The sequence below is a fragment of the Plecotus auritus genome (assembly GCF_963455305.1).
Source record: "Plecotus auritus genome assembly, chromosome: X".
Taxonomy (NCBI): domain Eukaryota; kingdom Metazoa; phylum Chordata; class Mammalia; order Chiroptera; family Vespertilionidae; genus Plecotus; species Plecotus auritus.
The window spans coordinates 77,047,838-77,068,128 of NC_137784.1; the positions used below are offsets into that span (position 1 = coordinate 77,047,838).

Here is a 20,291-nt window from a genome sequence, read left to right on the forward strand (position 1 = left end):
AACAATTGTTGACAGTTTGTGTCAAATAAACTTAAAAATTTTTTCTATAGGTTTAAATGTTTCTTACATTGATACTTTCAGTTTTCTCTTGTGTAAGACATAGGCTGAACTGAACCATCCTGAAACACATCTCAGCTTGAACACTCTGTGACCCCATTTTTATCTTCATGTATACATGAAAAATTAGGAGGAATACCACTCTGATGTATGTTTTTATCCCCTCACTATCAAGCAGTTAATTCAATTCTAATGCTATCTACCTGGAGTTAGTAAAGGGTCCAGTCCCACAAGACTGTTTTTACTTCAGACACGAATGGTAAGTTGTTTCTGTCCAACTGGCTGAAAATCAGGCTTGATTAATTTGCCCAAGTGGCTCACAGAACTCAGAAACATGTCACTAGATCATCAGTTTATTATAAAAGGATATAACTCAGGTACAGGCAGATGGAAGAGATGTACAGGGCAAGGTTGGGGAAGAGGGAGGGGCTTAAAAAAAAGAAAAGAAAAATGGTGCTGTAGCTATCATAAATGATATGGAGGTTTCCTCAAAAAGTTAAATATAGAATTGCCATGTGATATAGCAATTCCACTTCTTGGTATATACCTAAAAGAACTGAAAGCAGGGACTCAAATCATTATTTTTTTTAAAATATATTTTATTGATTTTTTACAGAGAGGAAGGGAGAAGGATAGTTAGAAACATCGATGAGAGAGAAACATCAATCAGCTGCCTCGTGCACACCCCCTACTGGGGATGTGCCCACAACCAGGGTACATGCCCTTGACTGGAATCGAACCCGGAACCCTTCAGTCCGCAGGCCGCCGCTCTAGCCACTGAGCCAAACCAGTTAGGGCTCAAATCAATATTTTTACAGCCATGTTCATAGAAGCATTATTCACAATAGCCAAAAGGTAGAAGCAACCCAAGTGTCCCTCAATGGGTGAATAAACAAAATGTGGTATATACCTACAATGGTATATTTATTATTCAGCCTTAAAAAGGAAGACAATTCTGATACATGCTACAACATGGATGAACCTTGAAGACATTATGCTAAAGTGAAATAAACCAGTCACAAGAGGAAAAATAGTGTTATGACTCCACTTATATGAGGTATCTATAGTAGTCAAGTTCATAATAGACAGAAAATAGAATGGTGAATGCCAGGGGATGAGTATAGGGGAAAATAGGGAATTAGTATTCAATATGTATGGAATTTCAGTTTGGAAAAATAAAAAATTCTGGAGATGGATAGTGATGATGGTTGCACAATGTGAATATAATTAATTGCTATATTATACACTTAAAAGTGTTAAAATGGTCAATTTTATTTTATGGATATTTTACTAGAATAAAAAAAGTACCATACTAAAGCTATCTCCCAGGAATTGTGAGAGTCAAGTAAGATCTATATAGAAAAGCTTTGTAATCTATTTGGCCCTTCACAAATATTAGCTTTTTAATCATTGTCATCCTGTTTTCCCCAACCTGATACCATTATTTTCATTCTCTATCCAGCCCAGCAGCACACTTTTGGAGTTTAACTGCTGTCCAGTGATATCCACCTTTATTTTACTAAACCCTAGATTGCACATGCCAAAGCAATAGCCTCCCAGAGTTCTGGTTCTGAAACAGAATATGCACCCAAATAGACAAAAGTTTTAGACAGGCAAGCCTGATGGGTTCTAAGGGAAAAGAATCAGACTTCCTTTCCTTACTCAATTTTCCCCAATGCTTGGCTTGGAAGCAGTCCTCATCAGCAACAAGAGGTCACCATGCCATTACCAAGATCAAGGGAAATCTTCCTCTAATTAAGTTGACCACCTAAGTCCTTGCCCTGCTCCCAAGCAACATATCTCATAAGGCAACCTTTGAGCTGGTGAAGAATCCTGAACCTTCTGGGAAAGGAATACAGGAAATGTATTCACTGAGTATGAATTGAGAAGAAAAGTAGTTAGGTAAAAATTAAAATGCTAAAATCAAAAACCAGAATGACCAGTTTTGATGGATTGGACAACTCTCTGTAGAGTAGCTTCAGAGCTGAACCCTTAAATATTACCAGAAAGTACAGATATTGCTATAGTACTAGTGTGATAACACAGTAGTATAAAACTTAGGAATGTTGTTTCTTTTTGGAAAGCAAGCCAATTGTTTCACCCAGATACTGACCAGGATCTCTGTAAGCATTCAGGTGTTCTCTGGGGGCCCCAGTTTCCTTAGGCGCTGATCACTGAGTATTTCTCCTAACACTGGTAATGCTACAGTGCCTTCTGTGATCTTTTTCATGCAATAATATCTGTCCAGGAGTTGCTGCCTTTCCAGGTACTCCCTGGAGGATCAATGAGGGATTTCATCCCATTGATTCTTTGAGGAGCTTTAAATGTGGGTCAAGAATAAAATAGTACTGACCCCAATCTTAGAAGTCTGACCTTCTATGGCCAGGAGAAAGAACCTAAGTCTCTGTGCCCTCACACTCTTGAATGTCTTTGCTTCCTTCGATTTTACGTTATTTAAGATTCTTAGCATCATCAACACAATTGGATACAAACTCAGAACTTATCCACAAAACTTTCTGCCAATGATCCACAAATCTTGACTGTGGTTTCCCAAATTCTTTGATTCTCCACTATGCGCCCTTTCTCTTCTGCTTAAAGGTCCCAAATAACACCTATCCCATATATTTAGTCCCATTTGTGTAGAAATGCATCTTTCCTAGTTTTCCCCCTACCTCTTCATTGTGCACCTACATCAATGTGTTAACTGAGGCTCAGTCATAACACCTACAACAGTGTCATCCCATCTTGTCTTCATTTTGCTATAACTGGGAGGCAAAAGAAATGTGTCACTCTGGAAGTGTCCCAGTAAATGGAAAAAGCTCTCCTGGACAGCAGACACTGAGGTCATTAGCACATGGCCTATAAGTGAAACTCTATAAAAAGGCAAAAGTTTAGAAAATATGCCTTGCACCCACCTCCTCTTTTATAACAGTAGAGTAGGGATGGTTGATGAAGTGATAGAACCAACAGTCCATTCTCCACAGAGTAACTGCAATGGAACAATCCCTGGCTAAGTGCCTCAACCTATTCCTGGGTGGTTCATTATTGTGAGTCATTGATCCACCATCACGAGGTCATATATTCTTAAGTTCTTTTCCCTCAAAATGGTAATAAAATATGTTAAACCATCCACATTTTCTCAGTAATAGTGGGAGGCAGTAAGCATTCGGTCTCTGGAGTCAAAGCAACCTTAGTTCAAATTATGCCTTAGCTGCTTGTTGTGTACCACCAGTTAATGTTTCCTGTTCTAATGCTTTCAGCCACTCCGCCCCATCACCACCATACAGCACACGAAGCCCAAGGGCTAGACAAGAGTAAACAGGGGTCTGTTCTCCCTTTACCTCCCAGCTATGTGTTAAGGCTCTGACGTTGAATGCCCCTCATTCTTCTAGGCTGCCTCCACTCTTCCTTCCTCCATACACTCACAGTTTTTACAAGACAATCTTTTGCACGCCCTGAGGCGGGACCAATCACTTCCCTCCCCTAAGAGGGCTTAATTAAAACCAAAGTGCCACCCTTGTTAGGAAATGACTTCCCTGTTACCTTGGTAACGCCGCTGCTGCAATCCTTATTGTGGTCAACAATTACTTGTATTAGCCTACGAAAAAAATGAATAATTAAAGATTCTATTCTCCCAGAAACGCCTGAATCGGCTCAGAAGGGAATTATTCTCAGTCTACAGCCCAGACCAAGAGGTTACGCTAAGGAAGACGTAAGGCACGCCTCCCATGACGCAATGACGCCAGGGGAGGTGCCCTGCGTCAGCCCGGCTCAGGCGTGCCCGGCTCAGGCGTTTCCGGTTCACGCGCTGGACGGAAGCGTGTTGGTTGTTAGGCTCACGCGCGGTATAGTAGTGTGCCCGGGCAACCGGAAGCCACAGGAAGAGAGCGATGGCGGGTTTGAATGTGAGAGACCCTGCGGTAGATCGTTCTCTACGTTCGGTGTTCGGTAAGAGGAATTAGGTGTTGCCAAGCATCGGGGAGGGACAGAAAGAGGCAGGGAGCAGCGAGGAACGCCCCCTGCACCTCTTGAATCGCTTTGGGAACCTGGGATAGGTCAGTGGTACAGCTCTACCTGCCTTTCTTGTGGGGCGGCCAAGCTGATGGACTCGTGGGTAAAATGATGTTCCCCTTCTCCCGAGGTTTAGCATCCTTTCCACGATGTGGTTAAGGAAGTTAAACTAGCGTTCAGCTTCTATGCGTTTCTCCTTTCATTGATTTTCTAGCTTCAATTATTTTCTAGAAGCGAGGGCGCTTAGCAACTGTCCCATACTACTTTTAATTTCCTATTTTAGAACATATTGTGCTGAGGTTATAGATACTTGAGTTCACATCCCACCCTCTTATAAGGACTTTCATTCTGTGCTTAAAGCCCCTTACATTTTTAGTTCGTCGATAGTGGTAGGGGCCACCTGGTGTCTTAAGGTGGATAGTAAATAAATGAATGTATGAACGAGTAAGACCTCCTCAAAGAAATCTTGAGGGAGGATCGAGTCTATTCTAAGTAATCTGCCGAAATAAGTTGTTTTTAAGTATGTGTGGTGATTTTAAAGCACTGTTTGGAAGGGCCATGGCAAAACAGTACAGAATTTTAAACATCTTCCACTACATCTATGGTCATTCTCCTTTGTGGTGTGTGTGTGTAAATATGGACATATGAGTCAGTTTTAAATAGATTCTTTTAGTAGTTATTGATAAGACTTGCAGACCTTCAGGTAAATACCAATGCCTATGTATTTTCACCAAAGTTAAGGAAAATCTAATTCTTGTCTAATCAGTCTGAACTGACATTTAGGCGTGTCTGCACCTTTTGTATTTACTCTCAGTGGTTTATTTCTCTTGCAATTAAAGTCAGCAAAAATTGTAATCCTGTCTAAGGGAGTACCATGGAACTGGGATTGGAGGAACACTGTATTTTGAGCCAGTTGTTACATTTTCCATGATATAAGAAAATACTGTTTATTTTCTTACTAAAGATCTAGGTTACAAACTCAGAATTTTAATGTTATCTATTTTCTTCCTTAGTGGGGAACATTCCATATGAAGCTACTGAAGAGCAATTAAAGGACATCTTTTCTGAGGTTGGACCTGTTGTTAGTTTCAGGTATGATTCTCTTTTGCTATTTGGTAGGAGTTTCTTAAAAATTACCACAAATTTGGCCCTTAGAAATAATGGCAAGGTTTACTGATGATTTTGTACACTCATTATTCTTTTTTTGTTTGTAACAGCTTTATTGAGATGTAATTCACAGACCATACAATTCACATTCATTTTTACTAAAGGATACATTTTTGGGAATGCAGGCAGCATTCAAAGTTTATGCCATTTTCAAGTATGCCCAGGGTTTACTCTCTCCTGAGCCCCTTCTATGTTTCCTATGCATATATGTTCAGCTTTAGCATCAGCCAAGTATGTGTAACTGGTTTGAGTTTTCTCCAGAATCTGCTGCACATACACACAGTCAAGCAAAAAATGTGCCTTCTCTAACAATAACTACAACCTCAAGCTAGTGGAGTTGTGAGCATTCCCTACCCAACCACCCCTGTGATTGTCAATTCTACTGACAACACTGCTGGGTGTGGACTTTTTCTACCACACCAAATTGAGCAAGCCCCCTCACTATTGATCCTTTTGACCTGTCCTATCTTGTCAACTGAGAGAGGGATTCATTTTTAAAAATGTTTATGAATGTCAATTATAATTTTAAAATAAAATTTTTCATTGTTTAAAACATATTTCAGTGAGGCAGTCAGGCTGATAGTTATTTGCCTTACAGTTCACCAAATTTGAACATGGCAATGTTTGCAGGATCCCTGTGTGTATGTAACATTTATACCTGATACTTGGTTCTGCTCTTCAGGTTGGTATATGATAGGGAGACAGGAAAGCCAAAGGGTTATGGCTTCTGTGAATACCAAGACCAAGAGACAGCACTTAGTGCCATGAGAAACCTGAATGGGCGTGAATTCAGTGGAAGAGCACTTCGAGTGGATAATGCTGCCAGTGAAAAGAACAAAGAAGAGCTGAAGAGTGAGTATAAACCCAAGTTAGAGATGTAACAATGAAGATTTTCCATTTATGGTATGTTTAAGCATCTGCTTAAAGGGTTATCCACAAGCTTCTTTACTTGACCCACCTGAGGTACCTGCACTGGGGAAGTGTATATCTTTGAGAAACAAGGTAACATGGACTTTGCAAGTCCTTCAGTTGCTAAGGAGTTAATTCCATTTGAAGATGAATTCAGGCTCACCAAGTGATTTGTAGTACTAAATATGTCCTTGGTGTTTGCCACGCCAGTAACTATGTTGCCAGATCTGTAGCTGGTGGAGACACTAAGGCATTCTTATGGCTTTTTTATGACGTGGTAGATCCAGAAATTCCATTTTGAAATTAGCATCTTTTTCTGTTTAAACCTTTTGCTTCGGAAATTACTTGTCAAAAGAAATTGATATGCTTAATCCCTAATTTAGGTTAACATTGTCCACCTAAATGACCCTAGTCCCAGCTTTACTCTAAGAGCAGAAAATACACTCTGTCACTTTCTTCCAAAGAAATAAAAAACTAGCAAATCACTTCTCAGCTCCAGAGAATTTAAAGTTATCATTGGATCCTTACAAGCACTGGAAAGTAGATATTTGAAATGATTTAGCTCTTTATTTTTCCTCTTTAACTTTTTTGTACTTTCTTCCTGATCAGGCCTTGGCACTGGTGCCCCTGTCATTGAGTCACCTTATGGAGAGACCATCAGTCCTGAGGATGCTCCTGAGTCCATTAGCAAAGCAGTTGCCAGTCTTCCACCAGAGCAGATGTTTGAGCTGATGAAACAGATGAAGGTGGGAAGAGGCATTAAATTATGAATAAATCCAATCACATCAAATTTTCAAGAGTTATTGATGAAATAAATGGAAATGATTCCCTGAGCTCAAGTAGAAGGTGTGCCTGTTGACCACCATTACTTGCACCTTTACTATTCCATATGTGCACAGCATATTTTACATTTTGTGCAAAGAGCTTTCCATTTTTGTACACAAACCACACCAACATAATCTGGCTGGGTTTTTGTGGCCCATAGATAATAGATGTAGATATTAAAATGTGAATTTTTTCCTAAATGATTGTATTATGGTATTTGAAATGCCTCTTCCTTCTCTTGCCTGCTGTGACAGAATTTTGTGTGCTATGCAAAAATCACTGCATTTCTCTGATGTGAATAGTTCTAAGTCACTATTGATTTCTAAGCAATAAGTATTGAACCTGATGATGATTCTGTGTATCTTCTCAGCTTTGTGTCCAGAATAGTCCCCAGGAAGCACGGAACATGTTGCTCCAAAACCCTCAACTGGCTTATGCTTTGCTACAAGCACAGGTAGTGATGAGAATTGTGGATCCAGAGATCGCCCTGGTGAGTGCTACTGGTTCTGTTATGGAAATACTGAGGTAAACCTTGAGTAGGGGTAGGAACTACTTGATTGCTTTGTTAGACAGCTCATAGATTTGTCCTTTTACTTTTTAGAAAATTCTGCATCGTCAGACAAATATCCCAACACTGATGTCAGGCAATCCTCAGCCAGTCCACAGTGCTGGACCTCCCTCAGGAGCCGGTGTGCCAATGAATCAGCAGAATCCTCAGGCCCCTGGGGCCCAGCCTATGGTATGGCTTTACTCTTTAACATTTCTTTTATCTGCCTTAGAATGTCATTTTCTTTTTAGGAGAATATATTGAAAGAAGAATGGACAAGAGCCAGAGATGGTAATTTCAATTTCCAGGCATAAAGGCAGTTTCCAGGTTGCAGACTATGTGGCATCTGAATGAATATAGGTTTTATGCCAAGTTTGTAAAACAAAGAAGTCCTTCCTATACGCCCTTTTTATAAGCTAATTTTGTGTGTCTATGCATGTGTAGCACTGTGGTTGGCACTTTGTTATTTTATATACACTGTATAATTTAATACTTTATTTAATACAGTGATTATATGAGGTGGCACTCTTATTATCTCCACTCTTACCAATGAAAAAAGTAAAAACTTAGCTTTCTAAGTATTACACAAAACCCTGAAGCCGTAGAAAATCAGTACATTTGAAAACTGAAAAATTTCTTTATGGAGAAAAAGAAATAAACACCAAAGACAGATGACAAATTGGGAAAAGTATTTGCCACACATGTGGACAACAGGGTTATTGTTTAAGAGCCCTTAATCATCTTTAATCATGTTTCTTGCCACACTGTAATAGTGAACAATCAGAAACATCCTAAATGTACATCAGCAAAAGAATGAAGAAAATATAGTATACTCTACAATAGTTAAATAAACTACATTTGTCACAATGAATGACTTTCAAAAACATAATTCTATATAGCAGTTAAGGTGAACTAGTATACATGGTGTCGATACAGATAACTTAAAAACATAATACCATACAGAAGTGGAAATAAGTGAATGTGGAAGCATTCCCAAAATGGATATATGTGTCTGCACATATCCCAAATATATGTTGAGTGAGTTATAAAGACTATGTTCAGTATATAATGATTTATATAAAATTTCAGAACACCAATAAGAATTCTTAAGTGGCTGTCTAAGAAAGGGATACAGGGTGCAGTTAAGGAAGACCATATGGGAGATTTCAGTTGGGCATAGAATTTATTTCCTAAGCTGTGTGGTTAATTTTGTTTTCCATATAATTTATATATCTGGAATTTTTCATGAAAAAAAGACCTAAAATTAGTAATAAAATTACAAATGATTCAGTAGAAAAGTTTGTAATGGACATAAACAGTTCACAAAAGTGGAAATACAAATATGTATTAAATACTGGTGGCCCGGTGCACGAAATTCATGCACATTAAAAGGGAATTAATTAGAGGAAATATTTTAATATTGCTATTTGCCCTTTCTCTGTAATAGAAGTGTCCAGCCGGCCCCACCCCCATTGGGCAACACCAAGACCCCGCTGGCCCCACCCCTATAAAGCCCCGCTGGGGCTTTGGTATTTGAAATGCCTCTTCCTTCTCTTGCCTGCTGTGACAAGAGCAGGCCTCAGGTCCCCTGGCCTGGCACCAAGGCGGGGGTGCGTGGCCTCAGATCCCCCAGGGCAGGGGGCACGGCCTCAGGTCCCCTGGTCCTGGCCCAGCACCACACAACCTCAGGTCCCTGCTGATAGGGCGTTACGGTGTCACAGCATGACGGCCATTTGCATATTAGCCTTTTATTATGATACTAGTGGCCAGGTGCATGAAATTCGTGCACATTAAAAGGGGATTAATTAGAGGAAATAATTTAATATTGCTATTTGCCCTTTCTCTATAATAGAAGTGTCAGAGATGAAAGAAAATTAGTAAAATGTATATGAAAACCTTCCTCCTGTCAGAGTCAGGCACACCACGGGACCCAGAGTCAAGTGCCTGCCCACCCACATGCACTTCAAAATCATGTGAGACCCAGACCCGGCCGACCCCCCCCCCCATTGGGTATTCAGACCCAGCCAGTCCCACCCTTGTCAAGCCCTGCTGGGCAGGGGGGCGTAGTCTCAGGTCCCCTGGCCTGGCGCCAGGACAGGGGACGTGGCTTGAGGTCCCCCAGCCCAGACTGGGTCAGGGGACGTGCCTTGAGGTCCCCCGTCAAGCCCCGCCAGGTGGGGGACATGGCCTGAGATCCCCAGTCAAGCCCCGCTGGGTGGGGGGCATGGCCTGAGGTCCCCCGTCAAGCCCCGCCAGGTGAGGGCTGGCACAGCCTCAGGTCCCCTGTCAAGCCCTGCTGGGCAGGGGCGCGGCCTGAGTTCCCCCGACCCAGCACTGGGGGTGCACCTTGAGGTCCCCCGTCAAGCCCTGCTGGGTGGGGGGGCGCGGCCTGAAGTCCCCTGTCAAGCCCCACCTTGTAGGAAGCGCAGCCTGAGGTCCCCCGGCCTGGCGCTGGGGCGGGGGGAGCAGCCTGAGGTCCCCTAGCCCAGCACCAGGATGGGAAGTGCACATTGAGGTCCCCCGTCAAGCCCCGCTGGGCGGGGGGCGTGGCCTCAGGTCCCCTGGCCTGGCACTGGGGTGGGGGGTGTGGCCTGAGGTCCCCTGTCAAGCCCCACGGGGGCGGGGGAGGGCGTAGCCTCAGGTCCCTGCTGATTGCTCATTAAGGCTCCTTATGGAAACTTGGCCTCAGCTGTGGGTGCAGCCATCTTTGTGACGGAGTGGTGGTCAATTAGCATATTCCCTCTTTATTAGATAGGATGTGAAAGTGTTCAACCTCAAAAAAAGATAAATGTAAACAGAAAGTACAAAGATCTAACATTTTTTACCTATCAGATTGGCAGAGGCAAACCACTTACGTAGATCATACAAAGGTTTAAGGCGGGAGTCGGCAAACATCTGTAAATGGCCCAATAGTAAATATTTTTGGCTTTGCAGGCCATGGAATCTTTCCTAACTACTCAACTCTGCCATTGGAATGTGAAATTAGCCACAGACAATACGTAAACAAATGTGTGTGGTTGTGTTCCAATAAAACTTTATTTATGAAATAAGGCAATAAGCCAGATTTGGCTCATGGGTCATAGTTTGCTAACCCCTGCTGTAATTAAACATTTTTTTTCAGAAGTACAATGAAATTAATTAAGACCCAGAGAGGTTAACTGGTCCAAAAGTAGCATAATTGTAAGTGGCATATCTAGGATCTAAACCTGGTTCTGTTTGACCTCATAACCTATTTTAATACAGTGTTCTGTTTGAGAGTTTTGTTTGTGTTCTCTGATAGTATATGTGATTTTTAAACATATAACTTAGTTTTTACTCTTTCTTTATTAAACTCTTTCTATTCCAAGGGACTGCTTTCTCTGGGGAATATATAGATGAAAATAATCCCTTTCCCTCCAGGAGCTTAATGTAGCATTAAAACAATTAACATTCCCCCCAAACCAGAATTATATCTCAGGACAGGGATGAGAAAAATTGGTCAGATTCTTAAAATTTCATCTTAAAAATCCAGACTGCCAGCAGTTCATTATAAAAATGTCCTAGTCTCCTCTTTTTCTCCTTGGCATTTTTTTTTAGTCTTATGGCTAGGCCCCAGTCATGAAGTCAACAATAGGTGCTACATGTAGCCTCACCACACAAATAAGACTTGTCAATCTTAGCTTTTAGAATATGGTCCATCTTAACTGTGTTATAACCAGGCTTTTCATGTGTATTGCATCTTCTGTTCATAGTTTGCATGATACATGCTATACAAAAAGGATATTTCGTAGAATATTTGGGTTGTCAGCTTGAAGAGTTCTTTAAGGTCATAGACTTTGTGTGTTGAGTCTCCACTGAGATGTCTACATACTCTGATTTTTCTCCTGGTCAGGGTGGCATGCATGTTAATGGTGCACCTCCTTTGATGCAAGCTTCTATGCAGGCTGGAGTTCCAGCACCAGGACAAATACCAACTGCTGTAACAGGACCTGGCCCTGGTGCCTTAGCTCCCGGTGGTATGTTGCATTTAGAGTCTTCACCATTTTGGTATTTTGCTAAAGTTTTTTATTGCGAATGGGATAGATCTTTATATAAAATTAATATACAGCTAGGAAATATGTATCCAAGGTGGAAGAAATAATTGATTTCTTAACTACAAATCCTATATGTTTGATTATGAGAGCAGGAAAAAGAGCAGTAAAGTGGAAAGGTACAGTAAAACTTCCAAATTAATGAAAGGAAAATTGGAATGAATGGAAACTAGAGCAAGCCAATAAATACAGAGAAAAATAAAATGGTATTGTGAAGTAAGTAATAATAAAAGTAGAGTAAGGGGGAAGGAATAAAATCTTGTATAGTCATTATTCTACTAAATGTGAATGGATTGAATTCTTCCATTAGAAATCAGAGACTGTTAGATTAGGGCAGTGGTCGGCAAACTCATTAGTCAACAGAGCCGCAGTTTGCCAACCACTGGATTAGGGTAAAAATATATGGGGGAAAAAACAGACACAGAATACATGGACATATTTCTTCTTATTTAACAGACATAAAATTCCATTTCATTAAATATAATCAGACCAGGCCGTGGCTGGGTAGCTCAGCTGGTTAGAGCATCCTCCTGACAGGTTGTGTGTTCCATATCTGGCAGGGCACATACCAGGATCAAATAATGAATGCATAGGTAAATGGAACAGCAAATTGATGTTTCTCAGTCTGTCTATCTCTCTCTTCCTCTCTAAAATTAATAAATAAATATAATCAGACCAAAGAACAAAAGGAAAACAATTTTTAAAACTTCATTCATTTGTCTATACGTATATAGGAATTAATAGAGTATTGCTGTTACACTTGTAGCTTTTCATCATTCAGTAATTGTAACTAAAGGTATGCATGAAATAGAGATTTCCCATATGAAAAACCTGTATGAACACATAATGTATATCAATATTGAAAGTTTTTTTAAAGCAATCTTATTTATCTAATCTGGGTTAGATTGACTGCATAGAGGATAATTTGAATCGAAATTGTTCTGTTTTATACAGAGACAAGTGGACAAAGAATAGAAGAAGGGATTTTTAAAGAAATTTCAACAACCCACAATTTTTATTTATCCTATAATGTTATAGTTAAATTTAAATTATCTTTCAGTGAAAAAAATAGATCTTGTATTTTATATATTTATGAATTATAGGTGCATAATTTACCTTAAAATAGTTGTAATATGGTCCTACTACACCTGACAAATATGCAAGCCATGACATATGCAGCTCATTACATGAGTTGAAAATCATCCAAATACCCTGTATTTGACCATGCACTCAGATGTCACAGCAATGTCAAATTGCTATAAAGGTTCCTAAGTGACTGCTCTCCATTTCTGTACTTACTGTACATTGTCATGAACTGTTAACACAGAATGTGGATCGGCATTGTCTGTGGACCACACTTTGAGTAGCATTGTGTTAGTGGACAAAAAACAAGTAAGGATGTTAAGGAATAAAACAATGGAATCAATAAGCTTGATATAATATATAGAGGGTGCCTTATATCTTTTGACTGGAGAATGCACACAACCCCCATCCCCACAGGACCATGGCACAGTAAAGAAAAAAACTTGGCCATGTACTTAGCCATAAAATAAAAACAAATTTTAAAATACAGAGATTTTACAGGCTCTGTTCTCTGATTATAAGCCAATAAAACTAGAAATAAGTAATTAAATTGTGACTGAAAAAAACTTTTACTGAACATACTCTAGATAATTCTTGAATTAAAGAAAAAAGTAGAAATTATAAATTATCTAAAAGACAACAAAAAGAAGTACACTTCATATAAAAAACTATGGGAAATAATAAAAGTGGTACTTAAAGGAAATGAATATCCTTAAATACTTATATTGTTAAAGAATAAATGAATCCTAAGTCCTAGTTTTAAAGAATTAGAAAAATAATTTTTAAAAAAAGTTATCAAGAAGAGGGATAAATATAAAAGTTGATGTTAAGAGTAAATGAAGCCGAAACCGGTTTGGCTCAGTGGATAGAGCGTCGGCCTGCGGACTGAAAGGTCCCGGGTTCGATTCCGGTCAAGGGCATGTACCTTGGTTGCGGGCACATCCTCAGTGGGAGGTGTGCAGGAGGCAGCTGATCGATGTTTCTCTCTCATCGATGTTTCTAGCTCTCTATCCCTCTCCCTTCCTCTCTGTGAAATATCAATAAAATATATTAAAAAAAAAAGAGTAAATGAATTTTCAAGCGATATTTTTTGGTGAGTGTATAGCATTTATACTTGTGAAGTTATTAAAACTTAAAACTCTATTAAGATTTTTGAGGTACCCTTACAAAGCTCTTTGACAGTTCATGAGAAGGGAGAATAACCTACTAGGAAAGTAGGCAAAGAAAATGACTAGGCACTTCATAGAAGAGCAAATCCAAATGGCAGTAAGAACAAATTCATTTATAGTCAGGGGATTGCAAATTAAATAGCAAGATTTTGCTTTACTTAAACCCATCCAACCAGCAAAAGTTTCAAAGAGAGATGACACTCTTGTTGGGGAATGTGGTATCATTAATTACATTGCTGTTGGAAATGTGAAGTTTTTCCACCTTTTAAGAAAGTCTTTCATTAAAGATTCATATACACTTTGACCCACCAATTCCACTTCTGGGAAGCAAGTGCATACAATAAAAATGCTGTTATGTGATAATTTATAACATGAGAAATGATGCGCATAATTCTTTCTGCCACCACTTTCTTCAGATAGTTATCTTTGTATCATTTTGGTGAGTGGTCTGAATAAATCATAAAATGTTAGGGCTGTAAGACAGCTCTGAAATAAATTTGACCTGTGATTCTCAAACTTAGTTTGAAGTAGAATCCCAAAAGAGCTTATTTAAACACAAATTGCTGGTTTCCACCCCCAGACTCTCTAATTCAGCAGGTCTGAGGTAGGGCCCTGAATATTTATTTGCAGTTCTGACAAGTCCCTGGTGATGCTGATCCTACTTGTCTGAGTACTATATTCCAAGAACCACACTGGTTTAAGCCACCTCATTCACGTTACATATGAGGAAGCCTGGAAATATATTAATTTCATCAAATAACTTGTTCAAAATCACACTTAGTAGCAGGGCTTGGCCTAGCACCAGTTCAGGTTTTTTATCCATGGCTCTTTGATGCCTGGTATGTTAAATGGAATAAGAGAATGTGAAGTGTACTTGATATTTTAGGTAAGTACTGATGACTGCAAATAGTTCAGCTTGTCTATTTTCTCCACTTGCAGTATATGTTGTTCTTTTGAGGAAACGAGAAGAATTTCTATGTGGAAAGGGCCACACAAGGACTTGTGGTAGATGATTATTTTTTGTATAGCAGTTACCATAATGTTAATCATACTGGTTAGAATAGACCAGTGGTTCTCAATTCTATTAGACCCTTTGGCCCCTCTTCCTAATAGATACATTGCAGTGACTCTTTGGTATCCTGAAATGAAATGCAAAGATCATAAAACCTACCTAACATGATTTCCAAAAAAAATCAGTGTAATGTCCTAACCATGACATAAAGGATAAGTTAAAATATACTAATTTATAACAAAATATTTTAATATACAATTATTCAGGCAAAACTATACTAGAAAACAAAAGGTAGTAGTCAAATGCTTGCACCTATATCATGAATGTCAAAGCTACAAATGTAGACAGATACAGGTATGTCTTTCTGACAATTCAAATACCAAAAGTACTGTTGACATCAGTGATGTGATTTTCTGAAATGGAGAAACTCTTGGTAAAGTGTTTGTTTGTTTGTTTGTCTCTAATCCTCACCCGAGAATATGTTTTTTTTTTGTTTTTTTTGTTTTGTTTTGTTTTGTTTTGTTTTTAAATATATTTTATTGATATTTTACGGAGAGGAAGGGAGAGGGATAGAGAGTTAGAAACATCAATGAGAGAGAAACATCAATCAGCTGCCTCCTGCACACCTCCCACTGGAGATGTGCCCGCAACCAAGGTACATGCCCTTGACCGGAATCGAACCCGGGACCCTTCAGTCCGCAGGCCGACGCTCTATCCACTGAGCCAAACCGGTTTTGGCGAGAATATGTTTTTATTAACTTTAGGGAGTGAGAGAAAAATCATTGATGTGAGAGAGAAATATTGATGGGTTGCCTCCCATACGCACCCTGATCAGGGAATCGAACCTGCAACCCAGGTATGTGCCCTGACCGGGAATCAAACCTGAGACCCTTCAGTGCATAGGTCTATGCTCCAACCAACTGAGCCACCAGGCCAGGGCTCTTGGTAAAGTTCTTAACAAAACAAAATACAGTGCCCATAATTTACTCAGTAACTTCATTTCTGAATTTCTGGAAGATATAACACAAACATATAAACAGGGCGAAGGACCTTTTTGTTTACAAATAAAACAGACTTGGGTTTTGAGTTCTGATGACCATAAACAGATTTTCATTTGTGTGAATGTTCGAGACATTTGACAGTTTTGCAAGACAGGGTAAATCTTTTGTTGGTTTTGATTTGTTAATTTTCACCTGAGGATATTTTTTCCATTGATTTTTTTTTTTTTTAGAAAGAGTTGGAGGAAGGGAGGGAGGGAGGGAGGGAGGGAGAGAGAGAAACATCGATGTGAGAGAGACACATTGATTGGTTGCCTCTTGCACACGCATGGCAGAGTAAATCTTTTTAAAAATATATTTTTTATTGATTTCCGAGGGGAAGGGAGAGGGAGAGAGAGAACCATTAATTGGCTGCCTGCTGCATGCCTCCTACTGGAGATTTAATTCACTTTTCTGTCACTGAAGCTTAACAAATTCCCATCTTCTATATAACTGCATTGTTTGGTGGTAGTTATCTCCCTTTGGAGGTTTCTGTCTGTGAGGCAGAAAAAGGATATTTGTTAAATCAGCCACCATGCTAATTGTTTCCCCACTGTTCTAATTTGTGTTTTCTTTCTTGCCCTTTATGTTCTAGGAGGGATGCCGGCCCAGGTCGGAATGCCAGGAAGTGGACCAGTGCCCATGGAACGAGCACAAGGTAAATAGGTAGTACTATCTGATTAATGTGGACTGAACTTGGAAATGTTCTATATCTGCACTAAGATGGCAATGTGGCAGCCATCACCCACATATACTTTAACATATTTGAATGTTAAAGTAATTTAAATTAAATTAAATTGAAATTATGTAAAATCTAAAATTCAGTGCCATATTACAACTGCTAAATGGCCACATGGGGCTAGTGGATACACTACTGGATATTACAGTTATAGATAATTTCTATCATTGCAGAAAATTCAATTTGACACCTCTGATCTGTACTTTCCATCTAGTGATTCAGAACCCAGCTCTACAAGAATTGATGATGAAGCAGAGAATTCTTTGTTGTCATTTAATTCATATCACCTTTTTCTTATAGTCTATATTATAGTCTCTGTAATGATTCTACTGACATGTTCACTCTTCCTCTATGGATATCTGTTGATTGAGTAAGGAATTTTAATAATGAGCATGTAATGTGTGGCTGAGTATGTAGAAAACTAAATTGAAACCCCAGAGAATACTGGGAGGCGACCAAAGGTCTATGAAATCTACCTGATGGCAGTAACACTGGATACCACAGCAGTAGCACTACAAAATCTCCACATTAATTTTCTATGTTACTAGAGTTTGAAGAAAAAGAAAATGCAGTGGTTCAGTTAAAAACAACATTAGGAGGAGAGATAGTGAGAAAACAGAGGACGCTAACAATAAAATTGAGTGCATACTATAGGTCAGGCACTTTAATTTTCATAAACAACCTTGTGAGTTAGGGAGCAGCACTTCAGTTTTCAGGTAAAGAGATGGAAGCCCAGAGTTTTGAATTACTTACTAAAGGGGACATGGTAAGTAAATACCGGTATCTGAGTCACATGGACTGTACTTGGGACACTCATCTTCTCTTCCAGCTAGTAAGTGACAGAGCTAAGATTCTGAAGTCTCTGATTCTAGAATCATCTTTCGTCAATCCACACCACCTCTATTAACTTCCAAAATATTTTCTTTGGACAAGCATAGAGAAGCTTAAGTTACTTCTTCTTAGCATATGGCCTATAAGCAAAACCTATTTTTAAGCAAAATATTAAGAAATAGGACTATATACTTACTCCTTGTCTGTATACACTGGGGTTGGTTACTGAAGTGACAACTAGTAAACTTGTCAGATGGTTGATAATAGGACAAACTCTTGGCTAAATACTTTATCTGAGCATCCCATGCTTTTGTGCAATTGTGCCCCACCGCCCTCAGCTAATTAGTAGACTGTGTATAAGCCTTAAGTATTTTTGTAGTAGTTCAAAGGAATTAGGGTTTCAGTCATATTTTTACCTCCCCCAAGCCATAATTCAAGCTATAGCTTTTTAATATATACTTCCACAAGACATCTTCCTTCCTGCTACAGTTACCTTCATTTTTCTGGTCAAAAGTTAACAAAGGGAAATGGCTCGAGTTTTGAAGGCATCTCAAGGCTGTCTTCATGAAGAGACAAAGTGAGATGAGTTTCCTTTCATGGTTTTCCTTCAGTACCCATCAGAGGAAGCAAGAATCTTTCCATTTATACCTAGTTTGTCTATCTTTTCCTGTTTCTTTGGCACATTTATAATGGTGAAAGGAGACAGTGAGATGTTTAAGAAGATACTTCCTCTTGCCTTCTGCCCCCTTTGTTTAGTGTTAGTGCTTTTGTCATCTCATTAGTCTTCGTTTGCTGTTGTCATGGTGTTTGTTTATAATCAAAGATTTGCAGTGACAGAGTATTTCTTGAGGAATGATACTCTCTTTCCTTATCTAAAGTTCATTCACTGTATTTCCCCACTTGGTACTTCTGTTATGGCCCTCTCCAGAATAAATCTTACCTTCCACATTCAGTATAAGTTATTTTATTTTTTACTTGTGAAAAATGTTTATGCTCTTTACCTAAATAGAAATTCAGAACCATCCTTTTTATATTTTCTTTTCTAATGCTATCATAAGGAGATTTAGGGGGAATCATAGTAGCAGAGGTGAAAATGGAAAGTGGCTGGTTATTTCTGCCCCAATAAAATCAGTGTCCCACAGGTATTGGCTTTGGAAGCAGTCTGATCAAAGCAGAACCAAAGATGCTAACATAGTTTAGGAAGATTTTATGCCTAGGCAAACTAATGAACTCTTGACTTTTTAACTTACACATATAAATCTCCAGTGTCTGTATGTGTATGTCTCTGCATGCATGTGCAAGCTATTTTAAGTGTCTGCTCTTTCTCCTTTTCAACTTACTGCTTACCTAGGAACCCTACAGCACTCGCCCGTGGGACCCGCCGGGCCTGCATCAATTGAGCGAGTTCAAGGTACCCATTGTATCTGTGGGTTTCCTTTTGCTTCTGTGTTCAGGGTGGGACATTGAGAGGACAGGGGCTGCTTGGCAGTCATCCTCACATTCAGAACCCAAAAGGGTAGTGTTTTGGTTTTTTGTTTTTAAATTTTTTCCTGTTGGGGCCACAAGCCTAAGATTGACCTCTTCACACAGGGCAGAGAACATGGATGATATGGGCATCTGTCCGAGGCTGTACTCCCTCCCTACTGGTGTCAGGAGGCTTGGATGGAATAGCAGTCTGTAAGGAGACAGCAGGTTCTTGCAGAGCCATGGCAGTGTTCACATATTCCGAGACCCTACCTCTTTTTTGTGACTCTGGTCCTTGAACTAAGGTTGATTATAAGGAAAACCGGGAGTATATGTTTCTTCAGGTTGCAGTGCTAGTCCTTGGCAGGTTGCTCCCCAGTTTGCTCTTTATATAATTCCATCCATACCTCTGACATGGCACAGATTCTGCCTACACCCTGCTTCTGTTCTTGAACTGCAAGAGGAGTCTGCTGTGGTGAGGTTTCACCCACTCTAAGGTGTCTAAATTATGTTGTCAGTGGTGTATAGAGTCATTTCTTGTTTCCTTGTGTCCTTCACAGCAGTAACTCCCCATTTGTTTCCCTGTCAGTGCCGATGCAAGACCCCAGAGCAGCTATGCAGCGTGGGCCCTTGCCTGCCAACGTCCCAACTCCTCGAGGTCTGTTAGGAGATGCTCCAAATGACCCACGTGGGGGCACTTTACTTTCTGTAACTGGAGAGGTAGAGCCTAGGTAAGCAATGACACAGAAGGAAAAGCTTAGAGGAATCAGAATTTTCCCTTGTTTTGAGAATAAAGTCATTCCATACCAGTTGTGCCTGTTGGCTACTGTTCAAGACTAAGCATTTCTCCTTGGACAGAACTGTGTACTTGAGTATGTCATTTTGAACTAACCATGGCTACTCCCATCTTCAGAAATTAGAAATTCTAGCATACATACCCAGACCGAAAAACTTATATTGCTTCTTAGTAGTAGTAATATTAATAATGGCAATAATAATCATACTAAAATAATTTATATTAATGGGGATTATGCCTCTGACTCTGCTCTGAGTACTTTATTTGGATCATCTCATTAAATCCACACAAACCTGTGAGATTGATATAATATCAGTCCCATTTTACAGATGAAGAAACCAAGGCATAGAGAAGTTAAGTAAATGGGCCCAAGATCACACAGCTAGTAAGTGATAGAGCCTAGATTTGAACCCATATGATAAGTGTTCTTAAGCACTATACTTCATACTCATTATATATAATGGATATCCATTTGAAGTCCTCCTTAGTTATGAGTAACCTGACCAAATATGAAATTCTAGAATATGTTGATTTATATCTCTAACTTCTCTTCAACCTGTTTGGTGTTATTCTT

General features: G+C 39.5%; 2 protein-coding genes across 6 annotated transcripts in view; one reads left to right on the forward strand and one right to left on the reverse strand.

Moving 5' to 3' along the window:
* Nucleotides 1-3,792, reverse strand: part of SYTL4 (synaptotagmin like 4) — a 192,864-nt gene extending 189,072 nt beyond the window's left edge. Inside the window, exon 1 of one of the 2 annotated variants that reach the window (XM_080652844.1) lies at nt 3,601-3,792. The gene's annotated coding sequence lies outside the window, so the exon portion shown is untranslated. The remainder of the gene's footprint in view (nt 1-3,600) is intronic. The other variant, XM_080652845.1, reaches the window with a different exon arrangement.
* Nucleotides 3,793-3,867: 75 nt separating this feature from the next.
* Nucleotides 3,868-20,291, forward strand: part of CSTF2 (cleavage stimulation factor subunit 2) — a 32,227-nt gene continuing 15,803 nt past the window's right edge. For 2 of the 4 annotated variants that reach the window (XM_080652009.1, XM_080652010.1), the window contains exons 1-9: nt 3,871-4,005; nt 5,082-5,160; nt 5,918-6,087; nt 6,754-6,890; nt 7,340-7,459; nt 7,571-7,708; nt 11,388-11,511; nt 16,483-16,545; nt 19,511-19,652. In XM_080652009.1, coding sequence (XP_080508135.1) covers nt 3,948-4,005; nt 5,082-5,160; nt 5,918-6,087; nt 6,754-6,890; nt 7,340-7,459; nt 7,571-7,708; nt 11,388-11,511; nt 16,483-16,545; nt 19,511-19,652 — 1,031 coding nt within the window. In that variant the 5' untranslated portion in view covers nt 3,871-3,947. Of the gene's footprint in view, nt 4,006-5,081; nt 5,161-5,917; nt 6,088-6,753; nt 6,891-7,339; nt 7,460-7,570; nt 7,709-11,387; nt 11,512-16,482; nt 16,546-18,808; nt 18,869-19,510; nt 19,653-20,291 lie in introns of all 4 variants that reach the window. The other 2 variants (XM_080652007.1, XM_080652008.1) reach the window with 2 other exon arrangements.